The sequence below is a fragment of the Syzygium oleosum genome, unplaced genomic scaffold (assembly GCF_021117445.2).
Source record: "Syzygium oleosum isolate NSW1041296 unplaced genomic scaffold, Sole_v2.1 Sole_v2.18, whole genome shotgun sequence".
NCBI lineage: Eukaryota > Viridiplantae > Streptophyta > Magnoliopsida > Myrtales > Myrtaceae > Syzygium > Syzygium oleosum.
The window spans coordinates 7,955,200-7,967,521 of record NW_026607502.1 but is presented as its reverse complement, the minus strand read 5'-3'; the positions used below and the strand labels follow the sequence as shown (position 1 = coordinate 7,967,521).

Genomic DNA, 12,322 nt, shown 5'->3' with positions numbered 1-12,322 from the left:
CTCTCCCTTCAGAAAACGAGACCCTGAGCTAAGTTCCATATCTATGACAAAAGCCACCTCTTCATGCCCAACATTACATACTACAATCACCCAAAAAGCATCAGCCCAATCACCATATCACCGGTACAGACAATAAAGAAAACATGGTCATAACTAATCTAGAACAAACTCTCCGAGGAGTCAAAAACGAAATCAAATTCTACAATAAGAGCAAGAGAAAGACGTTCAACATTAAACTGCCAAATTCCACGTATCTCACTGAATCACTCACAATTGTGTACCCCTGGAAGAACAGATTCTTTGATCAAGTAAGCAAAATATGATCAAAGCCAAGTGCCTAAAAACCACGGCTAAACTCATTGATAGTCCTGCAATATATTATATATCATCACTGAACATTAGTTTTAAATTAGAATTATTAGCAATCGAACTCAAATAATTAATGGAAAAACTCACCACATATATTTCTTCCACTTCAACTTGCAAATTCTATTTACCGGTAAGCTTCGAGTGAACATTGTCCATATCTAACAAAAACAAAATATTAAATAAAGCATTCACTTGTTAGATATACAAAAGAATAACAAGATAAAAGATATATTCATGACTTACCCCACTCAAACCTTTCCGTATTCTCGATGCACTCTTCAACATTAATCGGTATGGTAACCACTCTCATTCAATTTTGAGTGCAAATTAAAGCTTCCACAACTCTAGGAGTCAAAAAACTTCGAAAGCCATCAAGCACACGATCGGATGTACTGAATGTTGACTCCGAAGCAACGGTTATTACTGGAATAGACAAAATATCCCAAGCCATCAAAGAGAGGATTTTTAACTTTTGGGCAGCAATTTTCCACCACGTCAAAAGGTCAAGATCACGACCTTCTTCATGTTCGGCTTTAAGATACTTATCGAGCTCAGATAAGTTACCCGCGAACACATTTTTCTCCTCGTGAAGAAAGAATTCGTACGCCTTTTCCGAATCAAAATCCGCAGCCAAATCAAGTTCATCCTTGTCACTCTCCACATGACTATCTGGATCCCAACTACTACCAGTATCAATCAAAAGTTGACCACCCAAATTTCTGTCGACGGAACCAAGAAAATATTTTTCATAAAAATGAAACAAATGTTCTAGGGCAATCCTCACCTTATCGAACATCTCATCAACTTTCGCACTATCATAATAGATTAGTCTCAAACAATACCGCACATAATTCATCTTTTTTCTTGGATCCAAAATTACCGTAATCAACACCATCATATTTACTTTTTCGAAACTCCCATAATGTTTGTCAAACTTATCATTCATCTTCACACCCCTAGGATCCAAAACCATCTCCGCTTGTTTCAGAGTTTTATATAAAGTAGCTATCCCATTGAAATAATCATTCGAAGTGATATACAAAATCTCGGATATCTTGTTGGTGGCATCATAAAACTTCTTCAAAAATATGGAAAGAATTTTGGCATTTTCCCAATTTTCATTTTTAGGAGTTTCATAGTTAAGCTCGGTTAAGAAAGAAAGATCTACCTCTTCCATCCTTTTAAAAGCTTTTCTGAACTTTAAGGCAGTGTCTAACATGGGGTAAGTGGAGTTCCACCTAGTTGTGACATTAAGATAAACTGAACCCTTATAAGTGATCCTTGTACTTTCAATGTAATCTCGGAATATTTTAGCTCTCATGGGAGAACCTCTCACATACCTAACCACGTTTTGAATATGTGCAATAGAATCACGTACCTCGGTCAATCCATCCCACACAATTAAGTTTAATATATGAGCCGTGTACCTCGTGTGTAAAACATCACCATCTAAGATGAATAGCCTATCTCTTGATAATTTTTCTTTCAAAAAACCAATGGCAGCATCGTTCGAATTAGCATTATCCACAGTTATTGTGGACACTTTTTTCTCTATTCCCCACTCGTAGATGCATTTCTCAACCATTTTCCCAATATCCTTGCCCTTGTGACTAGGCATGACCACATAATTGATGATTTTTTTGTGTAATTTCCAATCGTTATCAATAAAATGTGCAGTGAGACATAGATAATTCAAATTCTGAATGGAACTCCATGTATCGGTCGTGAGTGCGACCCTAGACTTAAGCTTGCGAAAGTAAGTCTTCAAACTTGTTTTTTCACAAAGATACAACTTCATGCAATCTCTAGCCACTGTAAATCATGAGATGTGACTGAAGAGAGGTTATAACTAATTAATAAAATCATGGAATCTGACACGCTCAACCATCGAAAAAGGTTGTTCATCCATTATGATCATCCGAACAAACATTTGCCTACAACGATCCTGATCAAATGTTTATGTCGATAAGACATTAGCACTACTGGTACTGGTATGCCCCTTGTCATTTGAGTCCCATCTACTCCACGTACAACAAAAAATTTTTGCTTCTTATCTATATTGCAAGGATACTTGTTGCACTTTTTCAAGTGCTTCAACATAGCAAAAGTACCATTATCAACATTGTACATATAGTGTGCCCCACAATAATTGCAAAACATCTCAGCTTTCTCGTTCTCAGTTTTTCCTTTACGAAAATGAAGCCATGCTACTGATTTTCGTTTACCAGAAGGACAAGTATTAGATATCTTGTTTGTGTCTGATCCCTCTACAAGGTCTTCTTCACCTTCATCTTCCAGTGAGTCAATTACTGGATTCATAGAATCATTGGATTTGTCCACTTCCATTGACATTTAAATAGATCACTTGAATCAAGCAAACATAATTGGAGCCATCAAACCGGAACACCCACCAAATTTAGTAATAATTGTACCATTAGGATTGGCATCAAGAATTTAAGCATTATCACATACGATTTTTCTCGTTGATGATCTTTATCGAGTTTTATGTCGGACCTTGTCTTGCCATTAGCAATATACTTTTGTTTGGGCTGTAAAGTGAACATTGCTTGCCCGAACTTAATGTTGAATCCTATAGCAATACAATCAATGTGTCTGATTATGAAGATTACGACTTCCTCAGATTCTTGGCATAATTGATCAACTGGTTCTAAAGGAAAGATGGATTGGGATATTGGGAAAGAGAACTCCACTAAATGGAGAAGAACTGTCGACACGTGTATGCACACAAATATCCCAAGAATATATGTGCACTATTTGCGTGACTAGATATGAGTTGGGCTTCGATTATGTAAATAGAAAGTTCGCAAGCATTTGTAGATGAAATCTTTCAACTGATGTATCTATTATCTATCTTCACGTTATACTTCCTCATATACACAACAAGTCCACATCTCTTCAAGAAAGAGGCCAAAGAGGCCTTTGCTCGTGTTAAAGATAAGGTCAATTTACACAATTTTTAGCTGTACTTTTTCATATTTTGAGGTTCAATCCTTAGCTACTTTGCCTTAGAATAGAGAGAGCTATTACATCTTAAACCTATGTTTGCGCACAAGGCATGTCCTCAGCAAGGCGACATAAAGTCACAGAGCACAAGCAAAGCAAACTGACCAAACAATCCACAGGACTTCACTTTTCCATATAATAAAACAAATCCAATCACATTCATAGATTTTAAATGGGCAAATCTCAAAGAAGAATGCCATCGCTTGATCCCAAGAGAAACTATACACAAACCCTCACTTCAATAGAAAGTCGAGTGAGAAAAACTTATCAATTACAGGAAATCAGGAAAGGGCTGTCCGCTGGAGACTGAGAGTCAAGCGAGAGCTGAGCTCTGTCGATGTTGAGCGAGGCATCAAGTGAGAGGGAAAGGCGTCGACGTCAAGCGAGGCATGAGGCGAGAAGGAAAGGCATCGATGTGGAGCGAGGCGTGATCTGACTGGTGAGGCAGCGAGAGGGAAAGGCGTTTGAGGCTTCGAACGACGGAGCGAGCGAGGGATTAGGTAGAGGAAAGGGCGAGAGTGAACTGGGAAAATTAGATTAGGGTTTCTATATATGAATCCGAGTGACGGATTAGGCAGAGGTAAACTGGTAAAGGTAAGAGGGAATTGGGGAAATTGGTAAAGGCAAGAGGCAATTGGGGAAATTAGATTATGTTTCCTATTTTTTCAAAAAATTTAAAAAGTAAATAAATAAATAAATATATATTTATTGGTCCGGTCTGATCCGGTTTGGTCGATTCGATTCCCACCTTGGAACCAGGAACCGGACCGCTCGGAAACCGGTTCCAATTTTAGGAACCGAGAACTGGACCGATACTCTTGAGAACTGGACCAAATCGGCCAGTCAGGTCCGGTTCGGTCCGATCTCGATTTGGGCGGTCCATCTTGCTCACCCCTAATGATTTTCACATATGTTGTGGCTACTATGTCCTTGATCAATGTTGGAAAGCTTGAGTTGTTTTGGCTGAATGATTTGTGAAAAAATCAGACTCGAACTTGAAAAAGCCAAAATTTTAGAGGCCAATATCTTATCATACACATATTTTGTGAAATAAAATTTATGCCACAAGGATGAGGGAGAGACAAGCATTCCAACAAATTTTCATGAGAAATCATTTGGCTGAAAGGTGACGCTGATGTGGCAGACATGCTAGCGGCCAGTCAGTAGTTGAGTTAGCAATGAATTTTCAAAATTTACAAGAGCAATTGGTCGGGAGGAAGAAGACGTTGACGTGGCAAACATGCCGATGCCACGGCAAGAGTCGAGTGAGCGGAAAGCTAAAAGTTGGCAGGCTGATGTGGCACGTGTCCAATGATGACATGGCAGTTGTGGCGAGTGAGAAATAATGGAAATGCTTAATTAAGTGGGAGTTCTTTTGTGGAATTATGAGTTTTGTACAATAATGTAGGAAAGAAATTCAACTAATTTTCCCCATAAGTATTTTATCCTAATCAAGGATGAGTACATCTAAGTCATACTTCTCATCACATGTTTGTAGTTAGTCAAGAATTGACACGGATCATTTGATTTTAAGCCCAGAAAAGAAGAATAAAGAAACGACAGACCGCGCAACCAAGCATCATGCTCGGACACGTAATAAAAAAGGTTCAATAATGTGAATCCTTGGGTACTTTGCCAAAAATAATTTAGTTATTGGGATCAAATGCATACAAAATCTTCTAGGCGTTTGAATTTTCGGAAGTATTAATCGAACAAGATGTTGAATAGCAGCCCATATTGAATATACATGCCGTACCTACAAAGCAAAGTCAAAACAATGGAACAATACCTGATTAATTGACCGGAAAAAGGTCAGCGATTATATTTTTCAGACTAAATTATATATAATCACTATGATATTTTCAAGAAAGCAATTTAGTGAATAATTTTTTTTATGTAATAACAGGAAAAGTGCAAGAAAATTTATAAATCTATTGCATTTGTGCCAATTTAATCTTAAACCTTTTAATGGTGCAAATTTGATCTTAAACTTTTTGACCTAGTGTCAATTCAGTTCGTCTGGCTAAATTTGGATGGATATTACTGACGTGGATGCCGGCTGGCACTGACGTGAATAATTTTTAATAATATTTTAATGATTTTTTGATTGATTTATTTATTTTTCCTTTCTTCCCTCCCTTCCTCCTCTAGTCGGTTGCCGAACCTCGTTGACTAGCCATAGGTGGGGACCAGTGAGGCTCGTCCTCGCCACCCTCACCAATTTCGGTGAGGTGGTGCCTTGCCCAGTCTTTGGTGAGGCTCGAGAAGCTCGTGCCCTCTAGCAAGGGCTCGAGCCTCACTCGGCCATGGCAAGGCTCGAGCCCTCACTAGAGGCCACGAGGTCTATGGTTGTGACCTCGCGGCCTCTAGTGAGGGCGAGCCTCGCCAGCCTAGTGCGAGGCCGCCTTCGCTGTTGTTGGCGAGGTACCTTGTTGGTCCTCGCCTCTGGCTGATCGCCGAGGTCCGGCGACTAGCTGGACGAAAAAGGAAGGAAGGAAAAAAAAGGCAGAAAGAAAACAAAGAAAAGAAAGGAAAAATAAAAAAAATAAATTCAAAAAAGTATTTTAATATTAATAAAAGTTGTCCACACCAGCGTCATCCGACCTATGTGGCATGATCGACATCCACGTCAACAATATCCGATCAAAATCAGTTGAAAGAACTGAATTGGCTTTATGTCAAAATGTTTATGACTAAATTAGTATCATTTAAATATTTATGACTAAGTTGGTATCAATGCAATAGGTTTTGACTTTTCTGACACTTTTTCCTGTAATAACAGACACCACTTGGCAAGATTGAAATTGTCTAATTGTTGAAGATTCCCGCAAGTCGGTACAAAGGTTATGTTCTAAGGCAGATGCAAACTTTGACCAAGATGAGAGAAATCTATATCAATTACAGATAGACGTTGACTAATATACTTGAATCACGTGGCTCCTCTGCTATATGAAACATCAGTTTTAAGGCATTGTCTAATCAAGTTTTGACGTTTTCTTTGGTTTATATTTCTGCTGCAGATAACTACGTGCGATTATCAGAAAAAGATTTTCATCATTCTCCCATGGCAACAAATATAATCTCTACAAGCAACGTGCCAGACAGTCTATAGAATTCAAAGTCTTCAATGGCCGGGGATATGAGAAAGTCAAACCCTACTGTCGTGCCAACTTTCATGCCTATCATTATGTAGGAGAAATTTCAGCTATTTTCGTCCATTTCGATTACCACCAATTGGAAGGGAAATGTGGAATTCTACGATCGAAGTTTCGCCGTCTGTACCCTCGCATGCACTATAAATAAGGAACGCTTGATAGAGTTGGCAATGCAAGCTCAAGAGAACAGAATCACAAATGAAGATGGCAAACTTCACTTTGCAACATCTCTTGGCATGTCTCCTTCTCTTTGTAGTTCCTTTGTTAGCTTTTGATATCAGCACTCCTGATAATTTCCTGCAATGCCTTTCTCTTCACTCCGAAAATGCAACCGCAATCTCTAAACTCGTTTATACTCCAATCAACTCTTCCTACTCTTCTGTCTTGGACATTACCATACAGAACCTGCGCTTCTTGACTCCTTCTGCTCCGAAACCCTTATTCATTGTGACGCCGCTCAATGTGTCCCACGTCCAAGCTGCCATCATCTGCTCCCGACGGTACGGGCTCCAAATGAGGACCCGAAGCGGCGGTCACGACTACGAGGGCCTTTCGTATATGTCCGAAGTCCCGTTCGTCATTGTCGACTTGGCGAATCTCCAATCGATCTCCGTGGATGCAGAGGACAAAACCGCGTGGGTCCAATCGGGTGCGACGGTCGGCGAGCTTTACTATAGGATCGCTGAGAAGAGCAAAACCCTAGGCTTCCCGGCTGGCCTCTGCCCCACAGTGGGCGTCGGCGGGCACTTCAGTGGAGGAGGCTATGGCACACTGCTGCGCAAATATGGCCTTGCTGCCGATAATGTAATCGACGCGCAGTTGGTGGACGCCCAAGGTTGGCTCCTGGATAGAGAATCAATGGGGGAAGATCTCTTTTGGGCCATCCGAGGCGGAGGAGGCGGCAGCTTTGGCGTGGTAGTGTCCTGGAAAGTCAAGCTGGTCCCGGTGCCATCAACCGTGACTGTGTTCACTGTCCTGAGGACATTGGAACAAAATGCGACGAGGCTCGTGCACCAGTGGCAACTTGTTGCGAACAAGCTCCCCGACGACCTATTCATACGGCTGATCTTGCAGAGCTACAACTCCGGCCCCAACGGGACGAGGACGATGCAAGCCATTTTCAACACCCTTTACCTGGGCGGGGTCGACTCGCTCCTTGAGGTGACAAGAAGCAGCTTCCCGGAGCTTAACATCACGAGACAGGACTGCACCGAGATGAGCTGGATCGAGTCCGTGGTCAACTTTGCAGGGTTTGCGAGCGGAGAGCCCTTGGAAGTCTTGCTCAACAGGAGCTCCAACACCAAAACATTCTTCAAGAACAAATCGGATTATGTGAAGGAGCCAATCCCCGAGAGTGGCTTGGAGGTTATGTGGGAGAGGTTCTTTGAGGAAGATCAAGGGGTGCCTATAATGATTTGGAACCCCTATGGCGGGAAGATGGCCGAAATCTCCGAATCTGCCAGTCCCTTCCCTCACAGAGCTGGGGTTTTGTACAAGATCCAGCACATTACGGCCTGGAACACTGGAGGCAACGAGGTTGCTCCGAAGCATGTGAGTTGGATACGAAGCTTCTACAGTTATATGGCACGGTATGTGTCGAAATCGCCTCGAGAGGCCTACATCAACTACCGGGATCTCGACATAGGAATGAACAACGTGAAAGGCGACACGAGCTATAAGCAAGCGAGCGTTTGGGGAAAGAAATACTTCAAGAACAATTTCGATAGGTTGGTGCGTGTGAAGACCGCGGTCGATCCGGGCAACTTTTTCCGGCATGAGCAAAGTATTCCTCCGTTTTCATCTTGAAAGAAAAAGAAGAACGGTGGAGTTTAGGTGCATTCATCGCAATAACAAGATGATACTTTGTAATTAATGGAACATTTGACGATGTCGATGTTCGAGCTTTGTGCGGGTTATTTGCCAAATAATATTTATTTATTTCAAATTTTTAGTTTGAAATTTTAAATATCGAATATTCAATTACTAAAATAAGATTACGAATTATTAAAAAGTAAAATGAGTTCAAAATTTTGCATAATATAAATTTATATATGTACCATGATAAATAAGGGATCAAGTTCTCTGTTTTTTGTTAATTAATGTGGTATTCAAGCAATGGGAAGAGTTATCTACTTAGTGATTACTTGAATCCTATATGAATTGTTAGGTAACCATTGCTCTTACCCATGTTTGGCATGGGTTTCTTTTTTCTTTTTTATAATCAATTTCAAGTATATTTTGCTTCTAATAATAATAATAATGAATCGGGTATTTCTGTTATGCTTAATGTTTCAAAAAATTAGCGGATTTATTTCCTAAAAGCTCCCTTCAATTTTGTTACACAATGGAATGTACGAAGGGGGAAAACCAAAGCAACCAAAAAACAAAGGTCAAGTTCACTATGATGCTAGTACTTGTAAGCATGCTTTACATGGATTTTTACGACATTTTTTTTTTATAAAGTTTCGCTTAATTAACTAAAAGTTCTTTTCGCTCTCACATTTAACTTGTATAAGCATAAAGATGTGTGCTATTTGCCCGTTCGTAGTTGAGTTAGTTTTACTATGTATATGTATATATATATATATATATATATATATATGTGTGTGTGTGTGTGTGTGTGTGTGTGTGTGTGTGTGTGTATACATATATGCCTCATGATAAACTTAGATACTTAAAAATATATCACTCTGTATAAACTCCATAAATAAACATAGTCGATTATACTATGATTAGACATTCGTATTTAGGTTAATGTCTCACATATATTTCTTTATACTATATCTTTTCTTAGCAAAACCTAGAATTTTATTTGGAAAAGAAAAGACTTCTCACATCAATACTAAATATATCAATTGTACAGAAAAATCTCTTTGGCAATAATAATAGACAGAAGCTTGCGCGATGTGTGCGATTACGATGTTTATACGATATGTTGTTTTCATTAATCATGAACTTCATAGTTACTAATACTTGTCTAATAGTAGCTTTTTGTTGGTCTTGAAACAACAGTATGATGACCCATGGTTTTTAAAGAAATCTTTTCATAGGAGGAACTCTGACCTCTCCTATTTCCAAAGAAGCTAGGTGTGAAGTAAATAACTTTTTTCTAGTTCCAAAGTATAACACCAATGGGCAACAATGTCTACAGCGATTTCTTGTCATCTCATTGAGACCATATTGAAATACGAAAATTGATTATCTTAATCGCTTCTTCGCCGATTGCAACAAAATATTATTGACCAATTGTTTTTCATGTCTAATTTGGTGTTTTCAATCTTAGAGAGAAGGAGAAAGTAAGCAATATCGAACTTTAGAAGACCAATGATGTGCGCTCTGTTTGGACTCTTACGTGAAAAAAATAAGGGGTAATACCATGAAAAACCCCAAACTAGTACACCTGTGATAATTTTATCCCGAACTAATTTTTTGACCACTAAAAACCCTAAACTAGTACGCTTATGACAATTTTACCCTAACTAATTTTTTGTCCACAAAAAACTTCAAACTGGTATACCTGTGACAAATTTACTCTCCGTTAGTTTCCATTAAATTTTATTATCAAATTGCTAAGATTAATAATACGTGATAGTTGATGGGTGTACTAGTTTAGATTTTTAGTGGTCAAAAACTTAGTTTGGGGTAAAATTATCACAAGTGTACCAGTTTGGGATTTTTGGTGGTCAAAAAATTAGTTTGGGATAAAATTATCACGGGTGTACCAGTTTGGGATTTTTAGTGGTCAAAAAATTAGTTCGGGATAAAATTATCACGGGTGTACCAGTTTGGGATTTTTAGTAGTCAAAAAATTAGTTCGGGAATAAATTATCACAGGTGTACCAGTTTGAGATTTTTGGTAGTCAAAAAATTAGTTTGGGATAAAATTGTCACAAATGTATTAGTTTGGGGTTTTTCATGGTATTAACCCAAAAAATAATTACTATTAATCAGAAAAAAAAACCACATTGATTCCGGTCGTTATTGACTTGATATTAAACTTATCGGAAAGAATTTTCACCGTGAAACTAATTACTGTTTATAATGGGCCTAAAAGAAGAAGTTACTACCTTTGAATGCATGCTTGAGTTGAAAAGGGCAATTATTCAACTATAAGCTTAGATAGTAGCACTTAGGTGTCACTCTTTTTTTGTGGAAAACGCGAGAAAGCCAATCTTTGCAATAAGAACGAAGGTTTCTTGGCTATTCAGAATATTACGTGTCATCATTAGAGGCAATGTTTAGGGAAGAGTATGTTATTATATATTTACATATATAAATGAATATTTCGGTGAATAGATTGTGGAAATAAAAAAGAAAAATGAAAGCTTAGTCTTGCCACGTTTCAATTGACCAGGTCCACCAACTTCCAACAACTCTAATCCAGGAGAAAATATTGGGTACCACTGTGATTCTACGCTAGCAAAAAACAAGTCATTCTTCTAGCGACACGTGTTACCGGGCCCCACCTCAGCAAAATTTTTGAACAAACAAACTTGGGCGTCCACTCTCTTTTACTCCATGATCGAATTCTCTCTTTCTCTCTCGATCTCAAGAAAATAGGCTTAATTTCGTAAAAAATCTCAAACTTTAGGTCAAGTCTCAAATCCGTATCAAGTTTTTTTTATCTTAAAAAAAACCCCAAACTTTAGGTCAAGTCTCAAATCTGTCCCGAACTTTTTTTATATATTAGAAAAAACCCCAAACTTTAAGTCTAGTTCCAAATCTACCTCAAATTTTGTTTTGTGTAAAAAAATTCACCAAAATTCAATTTATTACACACGAGTGGAATTGTGAGTGAATTCTAGCAGATGCTGAAGAATCTGGGAGGGAGTCCGGAGGTGCGATGCTGTGAGTCGAGGATTTTGGAGTTTTGTTTGGTTGTCTAGAGGCAAGATAAAAAAAAAAACTAAAATTGTTGCGTGTCTGGCGTGCAAAGCACTATGACCTCAAGCCTCGGAAATCAAACAAAATTTTCTCCCTCTTCCTCTTTACAATCAACGATAAGAACCGCGACGAGAACGCCATGCCCTCCATGACCTGGCTTGCGAGGAGGAACAAGTGCGGAGTGGCGGCTGCGGTGCCCTCCTTGCTGCCCTCATAGATGCTGTCGAAATTGCAGGCGATGGAGAGGCAGAGGACGACGGCGGTGGCTGTGAGGACGCAAAGGTGCCGGACCCAGTCTCTAGGAATGAACACGGTGGGCTCCCAAATGAGGCCGAGGGAGGGGAAGGCAATGAAGAAGGGGACGTAGAGGGAGCTTGTAGAGGAGGGAGAGGACAAGGAAGGCGAGTCTTTAATGGGCAATCATGCAACAATGAAAATGGGTCTCAAATGGGTTAGGAACAAACCCATTTTGACGCATACGTAATTAGCCATTTATTTCTTGAACCAATTTAAATCTGTTTGTTTTTAAATTAGCCTACTCATTTATCAAATGAGTTAATGAATGAATTTTGGACCAATTTTGCCACCTATAATAAATATATACTTTTTTTTGTTCGAAATAGGGTGCTTAAGTGAAGCATATTAGCTGAGAATGCAACAAATCCAATGTTTGCAATATGAAGGATGCTTTTCTAGTCATCTATAGTCCAATCATGAGAGGTGATTTTTAAAAAAGTACTTCGTTATTATCCAATCATGAGAATCATATGGAGTTGGAATAGACATTACCTTTTATTTCTTAGGGTTAATACTACGAAAAACCTTAAACTAGTATACTTAAGACCAATTTACCCAAAACTAATTTTTTTATCACAAAAAACTCCAAACTG

At 38.9% G+C, this 12,322-nt stretch overlaps 1 protein-coding gene across 1 annotated transcript; it reads left to right on the top strand.

The window, feature by feature from the left end:
- The first annotated feature begins 6,654 nt into the window (after positions 1–6,654).
- LOC130140375 (tetrahydroberberine oxidase-like) lies at positions 6,655–8,493 on the top strand. The gene has a single exon (XM_056319561.1). The coding sequence runs from the start codon at positions 6,747–6,749 to the stop codon at positions 8,352–8,354; it is 1,608 nt and encodes a 535-aa protein (XP_056175536.1). The 5' UTR covers positions 6,655–6,746; the 3' UTR covers positions 8,355–8,493.
- The last annotated feature ends 3,829 nt before the right edge of the window (positions 8,494–12,322 follow it).

Excerpts from the sequence above, each read along its gene's own strand:
- LOC130140375 (XM_056319561.1), top strand. The coding sequence starts at position 6,747 with ATGAAGATGGCAAACTTCACTTTGCAACATCTCTTGGCATGTCTCCTT.